The 27,704-nt window shown below is 42.5% G+C and overlaps 4 protein-coding genes across 7 annotated transcripts in view; 3 read left to right on the top strand and 1 right to left on the bottom strand.

The window, feature by feature from the left end:
• Positions 1-27,704, top strand: part of LOC109405351 (solute carrier family 53 member 1-like) — a 553,430-nt gene that overhangs the window by 468,158 nt on the left and 57,568 nt on the right. The gene's annotated exons all lie outside the window — the stretch shown is intronic.
• On the top strand, positions 341-1,823 carry LOC134288681 (uncharacterized). Its single transcript, XM_062854267.1, has 2 exons — positions 341-1,747; positions 1,800-1,823. The coding sequence occupies exons 1-2, from the start codon at positions 341-343 to the stop codon at positions 1,821-1,823; spliced, it is 1,431 nt and encodes a 476-aa protein (XP_062710251.1).
• On the top strand, positions 1,785-3,247 carry LOC109403519 (uncharacterized). Of its 4 annotated transcripts, XM_062843183.1 has the most exons (4): positions 1,785-2,864; positions 2,924-2,992; positions 3,059-3,120; positions 3,191-3,247. In XM_062843183.1, the coding sequence occupies exon 1, from the start codon at positions 1,853-1,855 to the stop codon at positions 2,738-2,740; it is 888 nt and encodes a 295-aa protein (XP_062699167.1). In that variant the 5' UTR covers positions 1,785-1,852; the 3' UTR covers positions 2,741-2,864; positions 2,924-2,992; positions 3,059-3,120; positions 3,191-3,247. The 4 variants fall into 4 exon arrangements, with proteins under 4 accessions (XP_062699167.1, XP_062699166.1, XP_062699165.1 ...); XM_062843182.1 differs by having other exon boundaries at positions 3,059-3,247; XM_062843181.1 differs by having other exon boundaries at positions 2,924-3,247.
• LOC109397815 (uncharacterized) lies at positions 6,950-15,528 on the bottom strand. Its single transcript, XM_029853733.2, has 5 exons — positions 14,704-15,528; positions 8,699-8,866; positions 8,528-8,641; positions 8,340-8,458; positions 6,950-8,271 (listed from the first exon to the last, which is right to left on the bottom strand). Exons 1-5 carry the CDS (start codon positions 15,511-15,513, stop codon positions 8,208-8,210), a joined length of 1,275 nt encoding a protein of 424 aa, XP_029709593.1. The 5' UTR covers positions 15,514-15,528; the 3' UTR covers positions 6,950-8,207.

Here is a 27,704-nt window from a genome sequence, read left to right as displayed (position 1 = left end):
AAACACGCTATAACAGTATCTAGAGAGTCGTGGAGGGTGAGAAACCTGAACTAGTAGCAGTATTCATATAGATTAACAATTATAATCTATTATTTTCAATCATTGCAACATTATACTAATATGTGCGGGCCGCCCATTTGCGGAGTTGTGCGGCCAATTATTCTCTTCCCATTCCAGAAACGACCGTTTTGAAGCAAGAAGTGTCCTAATGGCCAACACACGGGACTTGTCCGAAACACACAAGATAAGTACAACAATTTATTATCAGGCACCCAACTCTTTCTACTTATTAGGTGCCGATTGGGCAGCACCAACGAAGCGACAAGTCCTGCGTATTGTGATGAAGCTCTACGACCCCTTAGGATTCATTGCACACTTCGTCGTCCAAGGGAAGATCCTGATGCAGGAGATTTGGCGAACAGGTACTAGCTGGGACGAGCCTATTGCAGAGCAGCCACGTGAGCTTTGGATAGGGTGGATCGAACAGTACCGGCAGATCAACGAAGTGAACGTTCCTCGCTGCTTCTTCAAGGATTTCTGTCCGCAGCAAGTCAGCGATATTCAGGTCCATGTGTTCACAGATGCGAGCGTGTCAGCTTGTGCGTGTGTGGCTTACCTTAGAACGACGGTGGACGGAGAGAGTCAGTGTTCGTTGATTGCAGCAAAGACAAAAGTTGCACCTCTACGAACGCTATCCATCCCACGTTTGGAGCTTCAGGCTGCCATGATGGGTTCCCGTCTATTACAGAACATCTGCTCAGCCCTTAGCATCGATACCCACAGACGTTTCCTTTGGTCAGATTCAGCAACAGTTCTTGCTTGGCTTCGCTCCGATAGTCGTCGGTATCATCAGTTCGTGTCTTTCCGGGTTGGCGAAATCCTGTCGTTAACCAGTGTGGATGAATGGCGCTACGTTCCTTCTCGCGAAAATGTTGCGGACGATGCCACGAAATGGAATGGAGGGCCTTCATTCGACCCAGATTGCCGTTGGTATCAGGGTCCTGCATTTCTGCAAGATCCAGAAAGTCAGTGGCCTACGGAACGGCCAGGAGATACAGCGGAAGCAGATGTGACGACTGAAGAAATTCGCCTCGTTGCCGTACACCGAACAGTAGAGGAAGTGGTAGACGCACAGCGTTTTTCTAACTGGAACAGACTATTACGAGCGACAGCATGCGTCCACCGAGCTGTAGCAGCATGGAAGCACCTGACAAGCGGGACAAGGTCGCTCAAAATACTCAGCCAAAGTGAGTTCGCGAAAGCAGAGGAAACACTATGGCGGCAGGCTCAAGCGCAGGAGTATCCGGAAGAAGTTCAGCTGTTGCGCGAAGGACAAAGTGTAGCGAAAATCAGTCCTATTCGTGCGTTGTCTCCATTCCTGGACGAGAGAGGAGTTCTACGAGTTGGCGGTAGAATCGGGCAAGCTCCATCGATTCCATACGAAGCGAAGCATCCAGTCGTGTTGCCGAGAAATCATCGAATCACATACCTCGTTGTGCTCAGCTTCCACCAGCAGTTCCTGCACGCGAACACCGAGACAGTGTGCAACGAATTGAGGCAACGGTTCTACATTCCGAGGATGCGAACAGTAATGCGGAGCGTATGTCGTAGCTGTCAGTACTGCAAGATTAAGAAAGCAGCACCAGTTCCACCGATGATGGGACCGCTTCCGAAGGTTCGTTTGACTCCCTTCATTCGTCCGTTTACGTACGTCGGCGTTGACTACCTGGGTCATTTCGAAGTGAAAGTCGGTCGCAGTATTATGAAACGGTGGACCTGTTTGTTCACGTGCCTCACAGTTCGAGCAGTTCATCTGGAGCTAGCACACAGTCTGTCAACGAAGTCTTGCGTAATGGCGTTCAGGCGTTTTGTTAATCGGCGAGGAGCTCCGCTGGAAGTATTCTCGGACAACGGTACCAACTTTGTGGGAGCCAGTCGTCAGTTGTCAGAGGAGATTCAGAGGATTAGAACCATCAACGAGGATTGTGCGGCTACGTTTACTAACGCCCGTACGCAGTGGCACTTCAACGTTCCTGCAGCTCCGCACATGGGAGGACCGTGGGAGCGGATGGTGAAGTCTGTAAAAGTAGCAATGGCAGCAATATCCGACAGTCCGCATCATCCGAGTGACGAGGTGTTCGAAACCATAATGCTGGAAGCAGAGGGGATCGTTAACAGTCGTCCACTGACCTACGTTCCCTTAGAAGCAGCCGATCTAGAAGCGCTCACTCCGAATCACTTCTTGCTGTACGGTTCGAGCGGCATAAAGCAGCCTACAGTCGATCAGTCAGTCAGTCTTCGAGACAGCTGGTCAGTCGCTAGGAACATCGTTGACGAATTCTGGCGCAGATGGGTGTTGGAGTATTTGCCGATGCTAACAAGGAGGACGAAGTGGTTTGAGAAAGTGAAGCCGTTGGAGCCTGGTGACTTAGTCGTGATAATAGATGAGCAGACACGGAATAGTTGGGAAAGAGGACGGATTTTGGAGGTCTTTCCGGACAAATCAGGCCAAGTTCGACGTGCAGTAGTACAGACAGCTCGAGGAGTCTTCGCCCGGCCAGCAGTGAAGTTAGCAGTCCTGGATGTTGCTAGCAATGACCAGAAGGCGGATGGAGTCGCACCGGAAACGGAAGTGGTTCACGGGGCGGGGAATGTTACCGGCAACACTGTTGACCGCGAAACGACGGTGAAACCACCGTCCGTTCCCTCGCAACTGAGCGGTTGTCACCGAGTGGACTGACAGTTCGGACAACAGCAGACAGAACAAAGACAGACAGATTCATTCAGAGTATCCATTGTACACAGTGAGATAGCATTTGAAGCGAATAAGTTGTAAATTAAGTGGATTATTTCGAGTATTTACAGTAAGTTTTGTGAACTAGTAGTTAGATTATTTATACTGAATTCATTTCTTTGTATATAGTGATAAATTGTATCAGTTTTGCGGCTACAGTCAGCACCGCACAATAAGTGAAAATTCCAGTCAGTCAAGGTACGTTTTGTATAGAATTGCTAATCATTGTCGAGTCTGTATTATAACCTGAAATGAATTCTGTAGATTGTACCACGTTATTCCCGGTTACCGACACACCAGAAAAGTGACCGAAAAATACTGAAATTGTAAGTATTTACTATTAACTGTTTACTGACAACCGACCAACCGACTGAATTTGATTAAAAAAAATTACAGCTTTGTAGCTGCTAAGTTTGCAACTGAAAGAACGGTGTTTGTTCTGACGATCGGGAACACTACTACTTTGCTAATAGATAATGCAATATGCATACTTCAATATCAATTATTTGTTTGTTTGCGCCTTTATTTATGACACTATTGAAGCATTCGTGACGCCGCGAAATAGTTTACAATTTATCTTATTCACATTTTTCAATTCACTTCAAAGTATCTAACACTGCTTTTACAATTGTGTATATAAACTTGTATCTTAATTATGTTCATTATTAATAGTAGTCTGATAATCCAATTCTAGTGATTTTTTTCCCAAGGAATAGAAAGAGTTGGTGTCATAATCAATACAATACTTGAAACTGGAAACTCCTTATTTCCCCCTATGGGTTATAGGGAGGGGCGGGACATTCGAGCCTACTCATCAGTGGAATGGAGTTGATATGCTAATTGGTTTAGCATAGGGCAGATACAAGTCTACTGGTAGACGTATCGCCCAGCGAAACAACGCAGATTGGCCACGGCCAGGGGGTGCGTTGATTATAACAGAATAACAGAATGTATTTTCGCCACAAATAATAGCATTGCATAACCTACTGGGATCCGCGAAGCTCTTGAAATCTCAAATGTCATTTAGAGACACAACAGGTCAGCCAAACTATTTTGGAGTTCAGAACTTCACATCTACACTCGTAGCAGTAGCCATATCTGTTATACTGAGTAACACTGCATAATGAACCGCAGTTACTGGAGCAACCTGAAGTCTACCAGCTTATTAGTTTCAGGGTCGTCCAAACTGTTCTATTATGAAGTCCATCAAATCTACAAGAGAAACTTTATGTGTTTTCGCCATAAATTGTAATTATTGCATAATCTGTTGGGATTCGCGAAGCTCTTGAAATCTCAAATGCCATTTATAGACACTACAGGGATATTCCAGGTCAGCCAAACTACCTTAGAGTTCAGGACTTCAGGTCTACACTCGTAACAACAGCCATATCTGCTATACTGAGTAACGTTGCATATTTATCCGTGGTTACTGGACCAATCTGAAGGCTACTTTTTTATTATAAACCTTTGAGACATTCAGGTTCGCCCAAACTGTCTGTGTATAATGAAGTCCTTCAAATCTTCAAGAAAAACTTTGTGTTTTCACCATAAATAATAACATAGCATAATCTGCTGTGTCCGTGAAGCTATTGAAATCTCAAATATTATTTAGAGACACTACATAGCGTAACAAAAAACAACTTTTGATCTGTCTCAAGAGCAAACTTATGTGTCTCTAATAGATTTTGGGCCGCTGAATCCGAATCCGATTTGCTCCAGCACGTTACAATTTTGAGCTGTACCTCAATTTATAGGGCAAAATATGCGATTTTGGGCTTTTTTGACTGCAAGCCATTAAGCATGGAAATATATTTTTTAACCAATCAAAGCATAAATTGGTCAATTAACATCTAAATTAACGACTCATGCAAAATATTTCGTTTTACCAAGTCGAATTTGATAGTTTTAAGCGATTTATGGTATGTTGAATATTTCCCATACAAGTCACCCTCCAAAAGTTGCATGCAAGTTTACATACTGACTTGAAATGCTTAAATCTATCAAATTTGATTTGGTAGAACGAAATATTTTGCATGAGTCGTTAGTTTAGATGTTAATTGACCAATTTATGCTTTGATTGGTTAAAAAATATATTTCCATCTTTGGCCGGCAGTTAAGAAAGCACAAAATCGCATATTTTGCCCTATAAATTGAGGTATAGCTCAAAATTGTGACGTGCTGGAGCAAATCGGATTCGGATTCAGCGGCCCAAAATCTATTAGAGACACATAAGTTTGCTCTTGAGACAGATCAAAAGTTGTTTTTTGTTACGCTGTGTAGTGTCTCTAAATAATATTTGAGATTTCAAGAGTAATCCCCCTTGCATATCATGAGTCATTTCAAGATAGTTTTGAGATATTGCAGATCAACAACACTGCTCCGAAGACCATAGCTTCAGGTCTACACTTGTGATAATAGCTTTTGCCACTACGTTAAGTAGTGTTACTTACATAATCCACTGTACTTACCAAAGTAGTTAGAGGAACAATAAGCGTTGTTATATATTTTAGGGATATTATGGGCTTCCTTACTGTTATGAAGCGTAGTTGTTAAAAATTTACTGGACATGATAGATTACAGCTTTTAATAAAAGAAGTAACGGTTACACCACCAGACTTTAAGATCTAATTTCAAGAACAGTTTGTAACATGATATATTACAAATCGTATTGATTGATTGATTTATCTTTATTTGCTTTGTATAATGAAAAAAGTTACCATTACACCCGTAGATTTTAGGATCTAAACTCAGGAACAGTTTGGATGACCTAGGATATCCTGACTGATCTAATACTGTCTATTGAACTTTCAGAAGACTTCCTGGACATAATACACCGATAAAAATAATGAGATTTACACGTCATGTAAACTTCTGTGATATCCCGCGCTCCAGTCATGTGCATCATATGTGACAGAATTTTACACTCTTTTTTCGATCTGTGTAGATTACAAATCGTAGCTTTGTATAATGAAAGAAGCTACCGTTACACCCGCAGACTTTAGGATCTAAAATCAAGAACAGTTTGGATGATCTAGGATATCCCTACTGATCTGATGTTGTTTATTAACCTTTCAGATACTGAACATGATGGATTACAAATTGTTGATTTGTATAATGATAGAAGTTACCGTTACACCCGTAGACTTTATGATACAAACTCAAGAACAGTTTGGATGACCTAGGATATCGCGATTAATCAGATATCGTCTATTAACTTTTCAGAAGACTTACTAGGTATGATAGATTACAAATCGTAGCTTTGTATAATTAAAGAAGTTACTGTTACACCCGTGCAATTTGGGATCTTAACTCAAGAACAGTTTGGATGACCTACGATATCCCGACTGATCTAATACTGTCTATTTAACTTTTGTAAGAGTTCCTGGACATGATAGATTACAAACCGCAGCTTTGTATAATGAAAAATGTACCCATACACCAATAGACTTTAGGATCTTATCTCAAGCACAGTTTGGATGACCTAGGATATCCCGAATTATCTGATACTTTCTATTGAACTTTCAGACTGGACATGATAGATTACAAATCGTAGCTTTGTATAATGAAAGAAGTTACCGTTACACCCGTTGACTTTAGGATCTTATCTCAAGAACAGTCTGGACGACTTAGGATATCCCGACTGATCTGATATTGTCTATTAACCTTTCAGAAGACTTACTGAATATGATGGATTACAAATTGTTGCTTTGTATAATGATAAAAGTTACCGTTACACCCGACTCAACTCAAGAATATTTTGGATGACCTAGGATATCCAGAAAAAATATTCTGCATTATATTCTACCGTTTTTATGCCATTGACCACCAAAACTACAGAAAAACGTAGAAAAACTCCATAATAACGCTTGGAAAAATTCCGGTTTCAAAGGGTTAAGCTAATTTTAGCTTAAGAAACTGTTGTTCAGCTAGTACTGTTTCTTGGGCTGTTCTGAGTGATTCGAAACCCCGCAACTTGCGACACATCAGTTAGTTTTAGTTTAGTTAGTTAGTTTTCGGCTTGACATTAGGTACATCGTTTTCCTAAGAGAATGTGTTGTTATCTTACATGTATTGATCTAGCCTAGGAAGGCGAGAGGAGAGGAATTCGGATCTTGTTTCCCAGCAATCTAAACATCTCTGAACAACCTACGAATGTGTCTTGCGCACACTATTGGGTGCGATTAATTTTTTTTATTGAAAATATATACGTACCTTTTGACCCAAACAGCTTTTGAATATATGGAATTAGGTAGTTCGTTATCATTACACGTCGTCCGTTATCATCTCGTCAATATCATTTTTTTACACATCATGTCTTCAAACCAGCCAGCGTCAGCCAGCGCTGGTTCGATAACAGCTCCACTCGCTCGTTACGTGCTCGCCCCACCCCCAGTCAGTAGTGGGCGCATTCTTCGAATTGCTCAATCCTAAACCTGATGATGGTTTTGTAAAGCTATTCTGCAGCTATTTGTGTGACTCCTGCTACAACGATTGTTACTCCGTTTTTTTTTTTTGCTTTGAGAAGATGGGTTTGTGTCAATTTCTAACTTAATGAAGTTTAAATATTGCGCGGGAAATGTTACTTCCTTTGACTCGCTCGATGGTTCTTCTTTCTCGTATGATAGTCTTTTGTCATTTCTTTGCGTTTTTCCTCCGTTTAATCGATTTTGCTGTGTAACGTTCGTTCCATTTTTTTTTTGTTTCTTCTCTTTGCGTACATTGATACAAAATTACATATTAAATAATCCATAAAGTTAATAACATGGCATTCAGGTAGTGCTTTGTATTCTATTTTAGTATAATAGGGTTTAATTATTAGCTTGATTATTTTTTGCTTCTTTTTGGGACGAAAAAACGCTTTTATTCTTTAATATTCTAGTTTATGCATGTAGTCCTGCTGTTTGGCAACATCGTTTCCTTTGCACTAGTGTTTTGCTACTGACGATGTTGCTCCGTACACTAATAAGCAGTAAAAGTCGAAAAAAGTTATGCTCCAACTATCGAGAAAGTTAATAATCGCTATTTAAAAACATGGTCTAGTTATTTGTATCGATATTTGCTTCAGACGCAGGTCAAGTATTTCAAATCATATTTAGTGTTACTAACAGTCAGTGACTTGGCGCTACCTTGCGGCTGCTCTACCAGAGAACTCAATTAAGATTTTACGTGTAAAGTATTTTTCAGTTACATACGTGATGTAGGTATCGTGAACGTTAACTTACTGGCACGATTGTAGATTTCGTGTTTGTTGGGGAAATTTACTGCTTGATTGCATAACATCAGCGGAGTGACCAAATAAAAGCTATTATAGATTAGGTAATGATTGTTTTCAATCTACCTAGCAGGTGATGTTGAATTTTGCTTTGCTTGTGTAATTTGTAGTTTGGAAATCTCGACCCTCTAAAGTATATACTTATCTGAATTCGTAGATCTGAATGCACGACTCGGGTACGTGTTCCAGAGTGAGTGATTGATACCTTGAAGGTAGAATGTTATTGTTAGACAAAGTACGTGAGCCGAAACAATATGCGAAGATTTTACTTACCATTCGGACGTCCTGTGGTAATAGTATCCTTCCATTACCGCTCGCGACTTTTGGAAGCAGATGTAGTAAAACCCGGCAAACGAAGCCCCGTTGATGTCCTTTATTTTATGATTAGGTACCTGCAGAGAAACATTTGGTTTGGATATTTAGATCTACGCTACTGCACAGACACAGATCAATCCTCATACCAGGAAGTGTTCTTTCCATCTCATGAACACGTAGTCGCTTTTCTGCAGGGCTTCGTAGTCGAAGTCGTCCGAGTTGAAGTTCTTCTGGTAGTCCACGAAAGCGGCAAACTTACCCTGCGAAACATACCAGTTAGTGATGTCGTTCCAAGAAAAGTATGTATGAATACTCACAAAATGCTTTCGATCGACTTCCTCGTCGGCGTCCCACTTTCGGGTGAGAAAGGGATACTTCTTAGAAATAATCTCCCCATCGAAGAACGTCGTGAGCGTGGGGAACTCGAAGGTCAGTCCAGTTATTTTGAGGTAACCGCAAAGGTATGAGTTGGCCTCGTCCACATGCTGCGAAATAGAGGGAGAGAGAAAAAAATACATGGTCAAATTGAGCCTATTCGGTGGAAAAAATCAGATAATCGGAAGTCACATGCGAATAAGAATAACTGAGGCAAAGTGGGCCCATATAGCCGAGGCGGTAAACGCACGGGTATTCAGCATGACCATGCTGAGGGTGACGGGTTCGATTCCCGGTCGGTCCAGGATCTTTTCGTAAAGGAAATTTCCTTGACTTCCTTGGGCATAGAGTATCTTCGTGCCTGCCACACGATATACACATGCAAAATGGTCATTGGCAGAGGAAGCTCTCAGTTAATAACTGTGGAAGTGCTCATAGAACACTAAGCTGAGAAGCAGGCTTTGTCCCAGTGAGGACGTTACGCCAAGAAGAGGAGAGGAGGAGGCAAAGGAAGCACTAGCCAGAGCTAGTGGATAAAAGAGCTAAAAATTCGATTAAGTGATTAAAGAATAAAACAAAACTTCTGGTGGATTTCCCGGTGGGAAGTCCTGAAGGAGTTCCCGCAAGAACTCCTGAAGGAATTCTCAGAGGAGCTCCTGTAGAAATTCTTCAAGAAACTTATGGAGGAAAATACGGAGCAGTGAAAAGTGTAGCACGAAGCAGTGTAGCACCGTCACAAAAACGAAAACGACATTAGCGATTCATGATGGAATTCGTAGAGACATTCCCAGTGGAGTTTCTAGGGAAAATCCCATCGGATCAGGACTTGCCACTGGAACTTCAAGAGAATTTCGCGACGGAACACCTAAAAAAATTAGGATAAATCCAGAAAACTCTGAGAGACATTCCAGGAGCAACAAAGGAGGAAATCTTCTGAGAGAAGTATCGAGAGAAACTCTAAGTGAATTCCAAGAGAAATCCCACAAGAACCTTTGAGAAATATTTCTGGAGAAAAGTCCTACGGAAAATGTAAAAGGAAGCTCACGAAAATTTCTTGAAGAAATTACAGGACAAACTTCAGATGAAATCCAGGGAGGCACATCTGCAAAAAAGTCGTAAAGAATCTAGTACCTACCCAAGTAACCACGGTGCTGAAGCCTTATTGCATGCTGATATACGGTGTACTTAGAGCAATCATTACTTTACATGCACACTTAAAGTTGATTTAAAGTGGAAATGGGCAATTATGCGACTGCTTCAAGATTATACCAGTATAATCTTAATTTGATTCTATTATTGCCCACTTCCACTTTAAATCAACCTTAAGTTTGCATGTAAAGTAATGATTGCTCTAAATACACCGTATATCTGCATGCAATAAGGCTTCAGCACCGTGGTTACTTGGGTAGTATTCTCAGGAAAAATTCTTGCAGAAACTATGAAAAAAAAATCCCAGAAAGATCACCTGGGGAAATTCCAATAAGAACACTGGAAGAAATTTATAAAATATCTAAGGAAAACCCCGCGAGATTCTGTAAGCAATACCGGAAAAACTTTTGCAAAAAAAAACCTGTAGGATTCCCGTGCAAAACTCCAATTGGTCGAAATTCAGGTATTTTAGAATGTTCTCTAGAAGGAAGCAGCCCTAGTGTGATGGTTAAATCGCATGCCTTTCACGTCGAAAACGTGGGATCGAATCCCGCTTCCGACATACTCACAAAATGTCAGTTCTTCCTTCGAAGAAGCGTGGGTCTTGAACTGGCCTAGGGTTAAAATCTCGTTAATACAGATAAAAGTTCCTCCGGGAATTCCCGCTGGAGATTCATGCTGAGGTTCTTCCAGGAGTTCTCGCTGAGGGATATTTCGAGGATTCCCTCTAGAAGTTGCCGCTGGGGTTCCTCCACGAGTTCCCGCTGAAGATTCCTTAGGAGTTCCCGCTCCCACAGTGGGTGCTTTTAGAAGAATTCTCAATGGGAACTCCTGGAGGCATCCCCCCATCGATAATTTATAAAGGGATCCTCAGCGAGTACTCCTCAAGGAATCATTATCAGCGAGGACTCATGCAGAAATTCCCAGCGGGAAATCGTGAAGAAATCCTCGCTGGAACTCCTGGAGGAATTCTCAGAGGAACTCCTTGAAAAAATCCCTGAGGAACTCCTGAAGGACTTCCCGGAATTCTCGGAGAAATTCCTGAAGGAATTTTCCAAGGAATTCTCGGAAAAATTCCCGAGGAAACTTCTAGGGGAATTCTAAGATAAATTACTGATTTTTTTTTTTCAGAGCAACTCCTGAAGGAATTCCCTGAGGAACAACATAAGGAATTCTCAGAGAAACTCATGGAAGAATTCCCAAAGGAACTCCAGGAGGAATTCCAGGAAGATTTCAGAAGACCTCTTATAAAAACTCTTGGAACAATTGCCGGAGGATCTCCTACAGGAATTCCCGGGACATTCTCGGAGATAATCCAGCAAGAATTCCCGGAGGAACTGCTGGATAAATTCGTGGAGGAACTCCTACTCTTGGAAAATTCCCCGGAGGACCTCCTGAAAAAAAATCCCGGAGGAACTCCTGAAAAATTTTCCAAAACATCTTCTAGAAGATTTCCTTAATCCTCCTTTAACATTTGGGCTGCTCCCAACGTGATGCAAAAGGATAATTAAGAAATTCTAGGAAAATTTCTTATAAGAACTCCAGGTACAATTCCTGGAGTAATATACAGAAGAACTTCTGAAGGAATTCCCGGAAAAACTTATGGAAAAACTGCCGGAGAAACTTCTGAAGAAATTTACGGGGGAATAGCACAGATCGGTGAAGTACTAGATTTGTAGTAATGAGCTGAATTTTTGTATGGTGAGAAGGTCAATTCTCCGTTTCTGCAATGAAATGGTGCAAAAAGCGTGGGTATTATGAATCCTTGCCTAATTTGATGCTGTTTGAGCAAAACTTTGGGCAACAGTGTTGTTGTTTTCTCCATTTCTTGCAACTTTTATATCCTTCAAAAGAAGAATATTAAAGATGTTGACAAGTCCAAGGCTTGTGCAGTCTCTGCTGTGTGGTCCAATGACCACACGTATTTGTACTACCTTAGGTAGACATAATTAATCATACCTGGACATTTAGGTACTGCAATGAATAGTATTTCATGTAGGTAGATATCCTATGCACACAACCATTAGGTAGACACTACAGCAACATAAACACCATAGTTATCCAAAGTTTTGCTCAGACAGCATCAAATTAGGCAAGGAATTATAATACCCACGCTCTTTGCACCATTTCTTTGCAGAAACGGAGAATTGACCTTCTCACCATACAAAAATTCAGCTCATTACTACAAATCTAGTACTACACCGAACGTGCCCCATTCCCAGAGAAACTCCTGTGGGAATTTCCCGTAGGAACTCCTTGAGACATTCTCATAGAAACTCCTGGAGGAATTCCTGAAGAACTCCTGGAAATCTCCCTGGAAGAATTACTGGAGGAACTCCTACAAGAATTTCCGAAAGAATTCCTGGAGAAATCTCCAGGGAAACTCCCTGGTAAGAACTCCTGGAGGAATTCTCAGAGGAGGAAATTCTTGAAGCAACTTCTGAAAAAATATCCAGAGCAACTCCTGAAGGAATTGTCGGGGGATCTTCTGGTGGAATTCCCGGTGGAAATCTTGGAGGAATTCTTGGAGGAACTCCTGGAGGAATTTCCGAAAGAACTCCTAGGATAAACTCCATGTGCAATTTCTTGAAAAAATCCTGGAGGAACTTTTGAAGGAATTCTTGATGAGAACTCCTGGAGGAATTCTCGATGAGAACTCCTGGAGGAATTCTCAGAGGAACTCTTCGAGGAATTCTTGAAGCAATTTCTGGATAAATTTACGGAGCAACTCATGGAGGAATTGCCGGAGGAGCTCCTAGAGGAACTCGTGGTGGAAATTCCGGAGAAACTCCTGGAGGAATTCCCGGAGGAACTTACGGAGTAATTTCCGTGAGAACTTTTACGATAAACTCCTAGAGGAATTCCCGGAGGAACTTTTTACGGAACTTCTGGAGGAATACTCGAAAGAACACCTGCAGGAATTGTCGGAGACATTCCAGGAGGGATTTCCAAAATAACTCCTGCTCTGGCAGGAATCCCCCAAAAGAACTCCTGCGGGAACTTTCAACAGGAATTAAAGACGAATCCTCAGCCCAAACTATAGGATTTTTTGTAGAGAATGGATTGAAATTCAGATGGAATTCTTGAAGGAATCCTGAAAGCACAGACAAACAGACGTAACTCTTAAGGGCGGACGGGACGGTCGGGGAAATATCCGCCATTGCTCTGTTGCTACTAAGATGGTAATCTCAGATTCTACTTCATATTTTGCAACAAAAACCAATCACTGTGTATGCTCACTTGCAGTGCATATGCTGATTGTTTTTCAGCATCTTCAGTGCGATAGAACTCGAGATTACCATCTTCAAAATCGCGAGGCAAATTGTTAGAAAGAGAGGCAAGATAGCAAAAATAACACGGCGTCCCGTTTCACCTTAAGGGAAGCTCATTCAAACTTTTTTGACCGATGTCTTTTTCATGAACACGTTGGTATAACCGCGCGAAACACTGTTCGCCATGATGGATTGCGATTTAACGTTTGCCAACACGCACACTACTACACAATTTGTACACTAGCAAACGTCAAAGCGATCGAACACTACCGCTTCTGGTGGAAGGATCGCGGAAATCAAATGAAATTCAAATTCATCGGCATGTGCCAAGCCCTTTCGAAGAATGTTACGTCTGTTTGTCTGTGCTGAAAGTGTGCTTTTGGAGAAATTACCGGATAAGGAATTTCTTTTGGAAGAATCCTTAGAGGAAACTCTTGCCGTTCACAAACTACGTAACACTCCAGAATGAGGGGAGAGTATGGCCGAGCGTTACAGCCCATACAAAAAAAATCGCATTTTCATGCAAAAAAGCATAATGGACGTTGCCTAATAAAAAAAAATTCGGATAGGAACTCTCGAAGGAATTCCCAGAGGGAATTACAGGTTGATTTCGAATTCGACCCCTGGTAGAGCCCTCAGAAAATAATTCTTGGAAATTCCTAGAGCAATCATCAGAAGGAACAACTAAAAATATGTCTAGAAGTATTCATGGAGGAATACCGAAACGAAACAAAGATCTCCTGGAGGAATTTTAAGCAGGTACTGGAAATCGCAAGGAGGAATTCCTGGAAAGATCCTAAATAATTCATTAAAGTGAAGATATGGCGAAGAACCAAATGACGGATTGCACTGAAAAGTTGATCGATTGGTCACCACCAGCGCTGACCAATCGATAAACTTTTCAGCGGTGTGGCTTTGTTCTATAATCACCAAATTCCTCAAAACCCTCGAGGAATCTCCACAAAGAATATCTGGAAAATTCAGAGGAACAACACTAAAGGAACTCCTGGAGGGATCTCCTGAATTTATATATACCCAAATGAAAAGCCTAGAGGAATTCCCAGAGGCAATCTCCAAGAGGAAACAAAGTAATACCTCTCCTGGAGAAATCCCCAGAGGAATTAACAGCTTCCGCTACGGGTCCGTGTAGCGGAATCATTACTTGAACATTACCGGTATCCTATGCTTTTGCACAATATTTACGAAGTGGAAACTAGCCATAATTACAATGCATTGAATCCTTGTTAGTGACGCTCATGATCACCCTTGCAACGACGAGTTGCAAATGCATCATCAAAAGATGCCTACCTATCTATTGTTAATGGGATATAATACGCTTTTTGCTTTTTACTGTATACATAAAAAACAAATGCGCTGAGCCAAGTCAGACTTTCTCGATTGCGCCATCAGCTGTGCAGTAACATCGCCTTTCATCTCTGAAGATGAAATTGGCCTTTCATACTCGGCAACGCCAGTGTTAAATCCCACACACAGTGCTATTATTTTGCCCTTCGATCGAAACTCACCTGCAGCACGACTTCCACTTCGTACGAGTTGCCCTTCGACTTCTGGAACCCTCGGAATTTGGATCCGTTGTAGAGGAGCGATTTGGTGACGCCCAACTGTTTCGAGTTGTTGGGCGGAGGCGGCACAATGTCGACCCTAACCGGCATGTTGTTGTTCTCTTGTCGGGAGTTTGCACTACTGTCCTGCGGGACTTCGTCCGGGTGAGGCTGTTCGCTGCCGTTTACGGGCGTACCCTCCTCGCCCGCTTCCGGCTGGGCGGTTTCTGCACCGTCGACAGCAACTACGTCTTCGTTTTCTATCACCGGGAATGAATCGCTTGGGCTAGCGCTGGCGTAGGCTTCCTGGACCGTGGATTGATGCGACGAACAGCCTTGATCTTCGAGCGTTGGTTGCTGGGAGGGATCTTCAGCGGCGGGTGGTACTTGGTGCAGCGCTCCGGCGGAAGTAGACGACGATGAAGTGTCCGAAGACGACGACACACTTTCTCTTTCCGTCCTTTCTTCCGCCCGCTGCTCCGCCTGGGGCTTAATTTTGACGGCTTTGGGGCTTGCGCACCTACCTGGAAGAAATGGGGAACCGTTTTCAGGATCTTTCACCACCGCACGGTAACCCGTGGACTGCCGTTCGCGATCGCGTCGTTTATTAATAGTTTTGTTTGCTTTTGCGACGAAATTTTTGCGGAAGAAAGTGCACGCAAAGAGCTCGCGGATGGTTCGCCTCTCGATAAGGACAAATAAATTTTGACGCATAAATCCAAAGGGACTCGGTTGAGAGAAAAGTCGACCGACACTCAGGAAAGCTAATGCCATGTTCACACTAGCTGCTTGTGCGGATGAATTTTTGTCGTCGAACTTTTCAAATGGACCGAAAATCCTATTTATTGTATTACACACTAAGATCAGCTCGGTATTTTTTTTTCCATCTTTTTACTGAGTTCTCAACAGCAGATTTAACTCGGTACGCTCGCTTGTTTCTTTTGCGGATATTTATTCTGAAAACGAGTTACCGAGCTCAGATAACAAACTGTCAAAAGTTACTGATCGTTACTGGTGAACGGTAAGTACGATAACCGAGTGTACCGAGATAAATCTGCTGTTGAAAACTCAGTAAAAAGATGGAAAAAATACTGAACTCAGTGAAAAATTACTGAGCTGGAACATCTGAATCTTAGAGCACCTTTAACGGTGCGCTTCTATACCCCGTTTGGCAGCCCTCCATCATTGCAGCAAACTTTACCGGTCGCTGCTGTACGCGCTCGCAAAATAGTAGCGCTATGGGTGGGTGACCAAATATAGTAGCGGGACAGTTGCGCTGCTAAAAATTATATGGGAATATGACAGCCCTCCCGATACGAATCAAGGTGACTAATTTGATTGCTACCGGTGTGGAAAAGGGTGGTTAAGTCAAAATGGTAGCGCTGCGCGGGTTGCTCGAATAGTAGCCGCCGTTAATGTTGCCCATACAGTTAAACCTGGCTTAACGCTTAAGCCAGGGTGAAGAAATCGCCCCTTAGTGTGTAATATCCACTTATCCGCGGCAGTAATGGCGGCGGCGGGCATATCCAACCGGTTCAGATTTTGACGTTTCGTGGGGGAAAGTCAAAACAGTTTCATTCTCCTCCTCACAACTCCACCCACCGTTTGGTGGCGCCAACCGATTGCGATCCCCAAGAAACGTCAAAATTTGAATCGGTTACAGCGTCCGTTCGTTCGTTGCAAACCCGTTCGTTGCAACGCTTTTTAGTTGCAAGTCCGCTAATTGCAAAATTTGACAAGTTTTTGCAATTAAAAAGCAAACAAGTGTCAAATTTGTGCTGTTAGTCATGCTGGCAGTGCATTTCGATGCACTAAAGTGTCAAAGGGACGTTGCAATTAGCGAATGGCATTCGCTCGTTGCAATGTAAACATTTTGCAACGAGCGAATGGCCACTGTATTTGTGCCCGCCGCCGCCATTACCGCTCGCGGATAAGTGGATTGGTTTCGCAGCGCGGCGTCACGAACACTACCCAACTAACAATCACTCATTTAACAGGCACCATTATGACGAATTAATTCAGCATAATGTTTAATAACATTTGAATTATTTCCACGTACAACCTATGTTCGGGGTTTGTTCACACAAATTTGGAGAAGTTATAAAGCATCATGTTGTGCACCAACTTAATTTTTTGTTGTTCAAAGCGTTTAACAAATGTACAAGAAAGTTGTTATTCAGCTTTGGCAAAAATGACTGAAAATAAATAAAATGCAAAAATGTTGAACTCTCACAAGAGTAATTATTTGCTCTCATGTTGAGAACACCTATTATGAAATAAGAATTACATGTAAAATTACCTAAATCCGGATTCGAACTCGAGACCTGTCGATTGCCAGCCGCATGCCTTCCTATCTGCGCCATCCTAGAGATGGTGAGATGCAGCACCCAAAGCAAAACATAATCTTCCCATGACTCAATAATGGTCACTCCTGAACTTGTGTTCAGCAGTGGTGAATTAGCACAGCACGAGGTAATCAACTGAACAACGCCTTATACTTATGACACACATGTGATACAAGAATCACTGTACAATTGCGCTTGAAATGAGTGCCATACTGAAAATTCTCTCCGTTCAAGTCAGTCTTGTTAGAATTTTCTTGACACTGCGTACCGTTGTACAGGAATCACGCTCGTATCACATGTCTGTCCGGGGTATTATACTTCAACAGCTGTTCAGCCCAAAACACGTGTTTTCCATTCTCATTTCGCTGTCAGTATTTTTATCGCACGGTGAGAAAACTTGTATCGAATGCGGCCAAAAAGTGTTGGTCCTTATTGAAGATATTGTTTCCAGACGAACTAATTGCGATATGAATATGTTTATATTTTTATTTTTAAAAATCGATCTTCAAAAATGTATGGCAATATGTGGTGCGGTATGGTCTTGGACGTGGTGCATTCACAGCATCTATTCAGGTAATCTACTCATGCTCAGTCGAAGATCCGTCAAGCATTTTTTTATTTATGCTTTTGTCATGGAATCTTGATATTATGTTCAATAAATAGTGCATAAGGATGTTTGGGGATACTTGAAATTTGTCGATTTCTGAATGCTGTTTGATTATCTAGGTGACTGTGGGAACAATATTCAGTAAACACGACAGCACTGAAATGTCAAATGCATCGATCCAAGCGTCCCGTACAATCGAACTGCTGCGGAAGATAAAAAAAATAATAATCAAGGTACAAGATATCTTGTTACATACTAATAATAATAAATAAATACCTCATTTTTACGTTGGTTAAGTCTCTTGGCACTTAATGTTAAATTACATAATTTTATTCTGTTTTATTTTATGTGATTCGTTTAAAATTTTGTTTCTTTAACCCTTCAAGACGGGCGCTGTTGTAAAAAGTACAACACTACCAAAAATCCTCGCTCGTCAGTTTTAGCCATGATTTATCCCATAATCCGAACAAAGTTCTGAGTCAAACTATGACGGGCTGAAGGCGTTTATTTGACAAGTAAAAGGCACATTGTTCAGGAGCATATGCTTATCGATACATCAGCTTAATAAGATGCAGACAAAAGTTTTGCTAAACTCTTTTGTTAAAGAATCAATGCTTGTCGAATAAATTTCTTGTTAAACTTTTGAAAAGTGTTTTAATTTATCATTGTTGATACCGATGAGGAAAGTCGAACATTGACTATTTTCTCAATTGAAAAATCATTTAAACAGTTACGTGTTGAGCATAATTTTAGTTCAGCTATCATTACCATTATTAAGCCACAATTCAGTAAGCTTGCTTGTTTGTGACTTGCAATTGTTAGTTGGGTAATGCAAATCTACTGGTTGAAAATACAGCGGCCGTTCGCTCATTGCAAAATGTTTACTTTGCAACGAGCGAATACCATTCGCTAATTGCAACGTCACTTTGACACTAAAGTGCGTCGAAATGCACTGACAGCATGACTGACAGCACGAATTTGACACATGCTTGCTTTTTAGTTGCAAAAACCTCGGCAAAAACTTGTCAAATTTTGCAATTAGCGGAATTGCAACTAAAAAGCGTTGCAACGAGCGGGTTTGCAACGAACGAACGGACGCTGTATGTCCATTTGATTTTGCCGGGAACAGCTGATTTTTGTTTACTATTTTCAACCAGTAACACAGGTATACACTATAGTGTTCGTGTGATGCAACGTGTACGTACACGCAACACCACTAAAAGCAGAAACCACTGTGTTTGTCGTTTTAGTTTGCATGGATTTGAAGAACGATTTTCGTTACAGAGAAGCGTACATAAGGAGACGTATGAAGTTGATCATCAATATTATAATTTCTTTTCTTGATCAGCCTAAATAGATCAAATATTACGTAACGCAAGATTAGACGGTTTTACACCCCCCTTCTTTTACCTCCAACGCCAAGGGGTAGTCACTCTACACAGTGTGCCTCGCCTTGGGCACACCGGGCACACCAGTGGCACCAGCAGGCACAGATTCACACGCTAACCATAATGGCGAATGCTATAAAAAAATGCTGACAGTTGTGCCCCAGATTGAACTGAAATTATGAAACAAAATCTCAGCAATCTTTGAACGCAAGAAAAAAAAACATCAGCTGTCAAGTGATCAAAAATACAACCACAATAATTAGGATGTTTTTTAATTTATTTTTTTATTATACATTTCAGGCAAGGTTTTATGTACAAAAGCTGGGATTACAAAACAAGCCAATATTTTCTAAGATCTTTTTGAACCCTAAAATCACAAAATGCAATCCCAGATGGGAACAGGAGGAAACCCCCAGGCTGGTGGTCTTGGGCGAATGATAGTTTCCGGGGTGGTCATTCAACTTTTTGAGGCCCGATTCAAAACTCCCTACTACACAGTTACCAAAATGAAGACATTTTAAGCTTCCGATGGATAACGACACTTTAAAAGCAATTTTAAATCCTGCATCCGACTCCTGCATTGCTTCAAGAAGCCTTTGTGTCACAGGATCGTTGTTATTGTGCGGGGATTTTCGGGCGGTTATCTGAATCTATCTCACCCCTACGATCGGAAGTTTGATATCTTTGTTTCCCGCTCTAGAATAAAGTTTGATGCGGATCTCTCTAGAAGGGGTTTGAATCGGAATCGAAATTATGATCGGTCACGATCAGAAAATCAAAGCTCAAAGCAATTCTAGCAAGGTTTCTAATTCTCTACCGTTAGAAGCATCTTAAATAATCCATATTCAACATTCTTTATTTGTTTCAACCCAGAGTACGGGAAACTAGGGGACAATGTTGTACGCTCATTCATCACAACGCCCATATTGAAATGACATATGCTGGGCGTATCCAAGCGGAGCGCAAATCTCGCTGGCTGGTTTCACGTAAAGACACTATATGCATCCAGAAAAGAGTGCAGCAGGAATGGAAAAATGACAACTGGATGAGCGCTTCGGGTGAAAAAGGTCGTGGTGGGGATGAAGGGAAGCAGCATTAGCGAGCATGCAATCTTTTGGCATCACCATCGAAGTCACATCGCGATGCATCGTCACCATCGTCGAGGTTTCCTCCTCCGCCTTCGAAGCCACCAATGCCGGAAATTTTCCCTCGTCGATACGCTCTGACACCCGGAATCTAAGAGATCTTGAATGACCACCCCGGAAACTGCCGTTTGCTCAAGCAGCCTTGGGGTTTCCTCCGGTTCCCAATAGGTATTAGATGACATTGCTAGTTTTTTACATAAAACCATGCCTAAAATATAACTGGAGCTCGATTTGAATAGGTCGTATGTGCTTTTGTCGATTAAAAATTCGATCAGTTGGATTCGCTTATTATAGCGAAAACCGTTGAAATTGAGCAAAGTTGATACAAACAGCAGAATCCTCACAAAACAGGCTTTCTGTTCCATCATTGAAAGTTTGCAAAATATCTGCCATATTGCTACAATTTCTAAAATAAACTGATCGAATTTTATATCGACAAAAGCACATACGACCTATTCAAATCGAGCTCCAGATAAAATAAAATATAAAAAATGAAAATTTAAAAAAAAATCATCCGGTTATTGCGGTAGTATTTTTGATCACTTGACAGCTGATTCTTTTTTCTTAACTTCAAAGATTGCTTAGATTTTGTTTCATAATTTCAGTTCAGGCTGGGCACAGCACAACTGTCAGCATTTTTTATAGCAGCCGTCATTATGGTAGAAATCTGGATGGAGCCTCGGCACACTAGGGCACACCCGAGGGCACACCAGTGCACACTGGTAGGCACATTAAAAAAACGTTGGCACAAATAAAGTGTGTAGAGTGACTACCCCTTGTCCAACGCCCACACGTAACAACTTTTGTAAGGGAATTTTGAAATTTTGTATGAAGTATACAGCCTGCACTGAACGGCGGCTTGCGGTGAAATTACTATTCTGAGGGTCAATTTAAATGCACAACGCCACTAAATTTGTGCAGACTGAATTACGTTTCAATTCAACAGAATTGGGTTGTTTAGTGAAGAAAATATTGCTATTTTCTATAGCCCAATCGAAAGAGCTATTTTTTCTGAGATTAAAATGATTTAATTGGATTCGAATACTTTAGTTTTGATGGTTACATTAGCAAAACAGTTTTAATTTTCGTGGATAAAATGACAGTTCAATCGATAAAATGACAGTTCTACCCGAACAAAAAAACTTCCCCATACAAACTTTAAGTGCATTTTAAAAATAGTTCCCGGACTCCAAAAAATATGAAATTTTGGATTTCGACTAATTTCTGGGCGGAGAATCTGATTATGAAATAATTTGGATACTCCTAAAGAACCCAATTATGTTTTCAATTTTACCATGGACTCGATTTTCAATTTAAAAAAGTTTCTATTGGCAACCGGATTCGAACCAAAAACCTTGACATCACCAGGCACGCACGCTTCCATTCGACTATCGAACCGGTTGATGTGAGAAGAAACAAAACGCACACAAGAAGCGTTGGTGGCTCGATGATCATGTTTTGCCATGGTAAATTTGAAAACATTTTTCTGCTTGTCATTACTGCAACCCGCCTTTCAGTGTGGATTCGCTGGTTGGGTCACGACCTTGGTCACGATCAGCGAATCGTGTTAGCATCAAATCGACTCTGTGTCTTCAGAGCACTTATTCAGCATACATCGAAGAATTAGTGCGCCGAAGACATCAATTTGATTTGATGCAATCGCGCAGTTTTATTTACGTTTTCGCACTTATGAAAACTCAGTGCGCAGTCCAGTGGTGAACTAAATGCGGTGTAGGGTAGAAGCTTCAGTTTTGGCCAGCCCGGAGTTTTGGCCATAGTGCGGTATTCAGCCTGTAACGATCTAAATTGACATAAATTTATTTTTTACTAGTAGATTCAAATATAATAATATGATTGCAGCTGTTAAAACCATACATTTTGATTAAAAACTGGAAGAAAAAAATCATTTTCCCTAAAAAGTCAGATCCCATATATCTATTTTGGCCAGGGTGCTTCTAATTTGGCCAGTTCCATAAGAAATACACGTGATTGGCCAAAATAGAAACCAAAGCTGAGAATATGGCCAAAACTGCGGCAAGACTTCTATTTTGGCCAGTGCCACTTTTAATACAAAAATCAAGTATTAGCTTGATTTCTGCATTTTTCTAATAAAGTATAGATAGAAACCTTTCATTTAACACATTGGTAGTTTTCATTGGATTATTGGTTATTTTTATAAAAATGATTTCCCTTAGGGGTGATACTCACCTCGTAAGTACTGCGCGTTTCGCCGTAAATCCACCCGCAAATTTGATCGCAATCGTAAATAAATGTGCGCTTTGACGTTTAATCGATTTGGTGTCTTCTACAATAAGTTCGCAAATTACCCCAGGAATAACGCGCATATGACACCAAAACGGTTTCTTGCAGTCGCGCACGTCTATTTACCATTGCGATTGAATTTGCGGGCTAATTTTTCCCGCAACGCAGGATAGGGGTGATACTCACATCGTAAGTACTGTGTAAAAAGATAGGCCAAGAAACGGTCAAGAAACGATTTTCTGTCGAAATTTCTTGAGCGGTACTCAGCTGAAACGGAAAAATCGACGAACTTGATGATCAATGATGATGGTGACAAGGGTGGTGATGATTGTGTCGATCAAGCCAGCTGTCAATTTTTCTTTTGGGAAAAATAGCCTGACCAATTATTCCGCAAGGAAAAGTGACGTTTCTCGCGCTGTTCGGATTTTGTGCGAAGTGCGAGATGTAAACAACATAGAGCGGCTACTGCTGGTGTGAATTTAGATGATGTTTCTGCCGGATTCTAATGCCTACATTTCTATGGAACCATCACCGGAACACTGCGGTTAGCTGTTGCTAGAATGGACCACTGGATGAGACGCCGGAACTTGTTACAAATCATACAAATTGAGTGTGGGGAGCACACGGGGGAGCAACTATTTTCAAAATGAAGTGGTGTTGATTAGTGATTAGTACGGGAATTCCTCCGGGAGCTCTTTCTGGCAAACCTCCAAGAGTTCCTCCGGAGTTTCTTTCTGGGATTCTTCCTGATTTTTTTCCGGAAGCTGTTGTGAATTCTTAGCAATTCCTTCAAATATTTCCAGCAGTTTTGGAATTCGCCTAAAAGTTCTTTCTGAGATTTCGTCCTAATTTTTCTTCTAGGATTTCAAAACCAGTATTTGAGTTTGTGATTTTTCCAAGATTTCTATCTGTGATTCCCCAAAAAAAACCTCAGGGAATTCCTCCTGAAATTCCATTTCACCACGAATTCTTGAGAGGATTCCATCAGGGATTCCTCCAGAGATTCTTCCAGGAATTCCTCCAGAAATTCCTCCAGGAATTCCTCCAGGGATTCTTCCAGGAATACCTCCAGGGATTCCTCCAGGAATTCATCCGAGGATTGCACCAGTAATTCCTCAAAAAAATCATCCTAGAATTCCTCCGGGCATTCTTTCAGGAATGCCTCCGGAGATTCTTTCTGGAATTCCTCCACGAACTCCTCCAGAGATTGCTTCAATAATTCCTCCAGGGATTCCACCAGGGATTCTTCCAAGAATTTCTCCAGGGATTCCTCCAGGGGTTCCTCCGAGAATTCCTCCAGGAATTCATCCATAGATTCCTACAGGAATTCCTCTGAAAATTCTTCCAAGAATTCCTCTGGGTATTCTTATAATAATTTCTCCTAAGATTCCTCCGGGCATTCTTCCAAGAATTCCTCCGGGGAATTCCTCGGGGATTCCTACTGAAATTCCTTCAGAGATATCTCCAGGAATTCCTTTCGGGGATTCCTGTAGAAGTTCCCATGTGGGTTTCTCCAGGAATTCCTTCGGAGATTCCTCCAGGAATTCCTTCGGGGATTCCTCCAGGAATTCCTTCGTGACTCCTCCAGGAATTCCTTCGGGGATTTCTCCAGGAATTCCATCGGTGATTCCTCCAGGAATTCCTTCGGGGATTCCTCCAGGAATTCCTTCGGGGATTCCTCCAGGAATTCCTTCGGGGATTCCTCCAGGAATTCCTTCGGGGATTCCTCCAGGAATTCCTTCGGGGATTCCTCCAGGAATTCCTTCGGGGATTCCTCCAGGAATTCCTTCGGGGATTCCTCCAGGAATTCCTTCGGGGATTCCTCCAGGAATTCCTTCGGGGATTCCTCCAGGAATTCCTTCGGGGATTCCTCCAGGAATTCCTTCGGGGATTCCTCCAGGAATTCCTTCGGGGATTCCTCCAGGAATTCCTTCGGGGATTCCTCCAGGAATTCCTTCGGGGATTCCTCCAGGAATTCCTTCGGGGATTCCTCCAGGAATTCCTTCGGGGATTCCTCCAGGAATTCCTTCGGGGATTCCTCCAGGAATTCCTTCGGGGATTCATCCAGGAATTCCTTCGATGATTCCTCCAGGAATTCCTTCGGGGATTCCTCCAGGAATTCCTTCGGGGATTCCTCCAGGAATTCCTTCGGGGATTCCTCCAGGAATTCCTTCGGAGATTCCTCCAGGAATTCCTTCGGGGGTTCCTTCAGGAATTCCTTCGGGGATTCCTCCGGGAATTCGTTTAGGAATTTCTCCAGGAATTCTTTCAGCAATTCCTCCAGGAATTCATCCAGCAATTCTTCCAGGAATTCATCCAGGAATTCCTCTAGGAATCCCTCCAGGAATTCTTCCAGGAGTTCCTCCAGGAATTCTTTCAGGAGTTCCTCCAGGAATTCTTCCAGGAGTTTCTCCAGAAATTCTTCCAGGAGTTCCTCCAGGAATTCTTCCCGGAGTTCCTCCAGGAATTCTTCCAAGAATTCCTCCAGGAGTTCTTCCAGGAATTCATCCAGGAATTCTTCCAGGAATTTCTCCAGGAATTCTTCCAGGAATTCTTTCAGGAATTCCTCCAAGAATTCCTTCGGAGATTCCTCCAGGAATTCCTTCGGGGGTCCCTGCAGGAATTCCTTCGGGGGTTCCTTCAGGAATTCCTTCGGGGATTCCTCCAGGAATTCCTCCAGGAAGTCTTCCAGGAATTCCTCCAGGAATTCTTCCAGGAATTCCTTCGGGGGTTCCTTCAGGAATTCCTTCGGGGGTTCCTTCAGGAATTCCTTCGGGGGTTCCTTCAGGAATTCCTTCGGGGGTTCCTTCAGGAATTCCTTCGGGGATTCCTCCAGGAATTCCTCCAGGAATTCTTCCAGGAATTCTTCCAGGAATTCCTCCAGGAATTCTTCCAGGAATTCCTTCAGGAATTCCTTCGGGGGTTCCTTCAGGAATTCCTTCGGGGATTCCTCCAGGAATTCTTCCAGGAATTCCTCCAGGAATTCCTCCAGGAATTCCTCCAGGAATTCTTCCAGGAATTCCTCCAAGAATTCCTTCGGAGATTCCTCCAGGAATTCCTTCGGGGGTTCCTTCAGGAATTCCTTCGGGGGTTCCTTCAGGAATTCCTTCGGGGGTTCCTTCAGGAATTCCTTCGGAGGTTCCTTCAGGAATTCCTTCGGGGATTCCTCCAGGAATTCCTCCAGGAATTCTTCCAGGAATTCCTCCAGGAATTCTTCCAGGAATTCCTCCAGGAATTCATCCAGGAATTCCTCCAGGAATTCTTCCAGGAATTCCTCCAGGAATTCATCCAGGAATTCCTCCAGGAATCCTTCCAGGAATTCCTCCAGGAATTCCTCCAGGAATTCTTCCAGGAATTCCTCCAGGAATTCTTCCAGGAATTCCTCCAGGAATTCTTCCAGGAATTCCTCCAGGAATTCTTCCAGGAATTCCTCCAGGAATTCTTCCAGGAATTCCTCCAGAAATTCTTACAGGAATTCCTCCAGGAATTCTTCCAGGAATTCCTCCAGGAATTCTTACAGGAATTCCTCCAGGAATTCTTCCAGGAATTCCTCTAGGAATTCTTCCAGGAATTCTTCCAGGAATTCCTCCAGGAATTCTTCCAGGAATTTCTCCAGGAATTCTTTCAGGAGTTCCTCCAGGAATTCTTCCAGGAGTTTCTCCAGAAATTCTTCCAGGAGTTCCTCCAGGAATTCTTCCCGGAGTTCCTCCAGGAATTCTTCCAGGAATTCTTCCAAGAATTCCTCCAGGAGTTCTTCCAGGAATTCATCCAGGAATTCTTCCAGGAATATCTCCAGGAATTCTTCCAGGAATTCTTCCAGGAATTCCTTCGGGGGTTCCTTCAGGAATTCCTTCGGGGGTTCCTTCAGGAATTCCTTCGGGGGTTCCTTCAGGAATTCCTTCGGGGGTTCCTTCAGGAATTCCTTCGGGGGTTCCTTCAGGAATTCCCTCGGGGGTTCCTTCAGGAATTCCTTCGGGGATTCCTCCAGGAATTCCTTCGGGGATTCCTCCAGGAATTCCTTCGGGGATTCCTCCAGGAATTCCTTCGGGGATTCCTCCAGGAATTCCTTCGGGGATTCCTCCAGGAATTCTTCCAGGAATTCCTCCAGGAATTCCTCCAGGAATTCCTCCAGGAATTCCTCCAGGAATTCCTCCAGGAATTCCTCCAGGAATTCCTCCAGGAATTCTTCCAGGAATTCCTCCAGGAATTCTTCCAGGAATTCCTCCAGGAATTCTTCCAGGAATTCCTCCAGGAATTCTTCCAGGAATTCCTCCAGGAATTCTTCCAGGAATTCCTCCAGGAATTCTTCCAGGAATTCCTCCAGGAATTCTTCCAGGAATTCCTCCAGGAATTCTTCCAGGAATTCCTCCAGGAATTCTTCCAGGAATTCCTCCAGGAATTCCTCCCGGAATTCTTCCAGGAATTCCTCCAGAAATTCTTCCAGGAATTCCTCCAGGAATTCTTCCAGGAATTCCTCCAGGAATTCTTCCAGAAATTCCTCCAGGAATTCTTCCAGGAATTCTTCCAGGAATTCCTCCAGGAATTCTTCCAGGAATTCCTCCAGGAATTTTTCCAGGAATTCCTCCAGGAATTCCTCCAGGAATTCCTCCAGGAATTCTTCCAGGAATTCTTCCAGGAATTCCTCCAGGAATTCTTCCAGGAATTCCTCCAGGAGTTCTTCCAGGAATTCCTCCAGGAGTTCTTCCAGGAATTCCTCCAGGAATTCTTCCAGGAATTCCTCCAGGAATTCTTCCAGGAATTCCTCCAGGAATTCTTCCAGGAATTCCTCCAGGAATTCTTCCAGGAAGTCCTCCAGGAATTCCTCCAGGAATTCTTACAGGAATTATTCCAGGAATTCCTCCAGGAATTCTTCCAGGAATTCTTCCAGGAATTCCTCCAGGAATTCCTCCAGGAATTCTTTCAGGAGTTCCTCCAGGAATTCTTCCAGGAGTTTCTCCAGAAATTCTTCCAGGAGTTCATCCAGGAATTCTTCCCGGAGTTCCCCCAGGAATTCTTCCAGGAATTCTTCCAAGAATTTCTCCAGGAGTTCTTCCAAGAATTTCTCCAGGAGTTCTTCCAGGAATTCCTCCAGGAATTCCTCCAGGAATTCCTTCGGAGATTCCTCCAGGAATTCCTTCGGGGGTTCCTTCAGGAATTCCTTCGGGGGTTCCTTCAGGAATTCCTTCGGGGATTCCTCCAGGAATTCCTCCAGGAATTC

This window comes from Aedes albopictus, chromosome 1, assembly GCF_035046485.1.
Source record: "Aedes albopictus strain Foshan chromosome 1, AalbF5, whole genome shotgun sequence".
NCBI classification, from domain to species: domain Eukaryota; kingdom Metazoa; phylum Arthropoda; class Insecta; order Diptera; family Culicidae; genus Aedes; species Aedes albopictus.
Note: the sequence above shows the minus strand (reverse complement) of the source record. Positions and strands in the feature narration are given on the sequence as shown.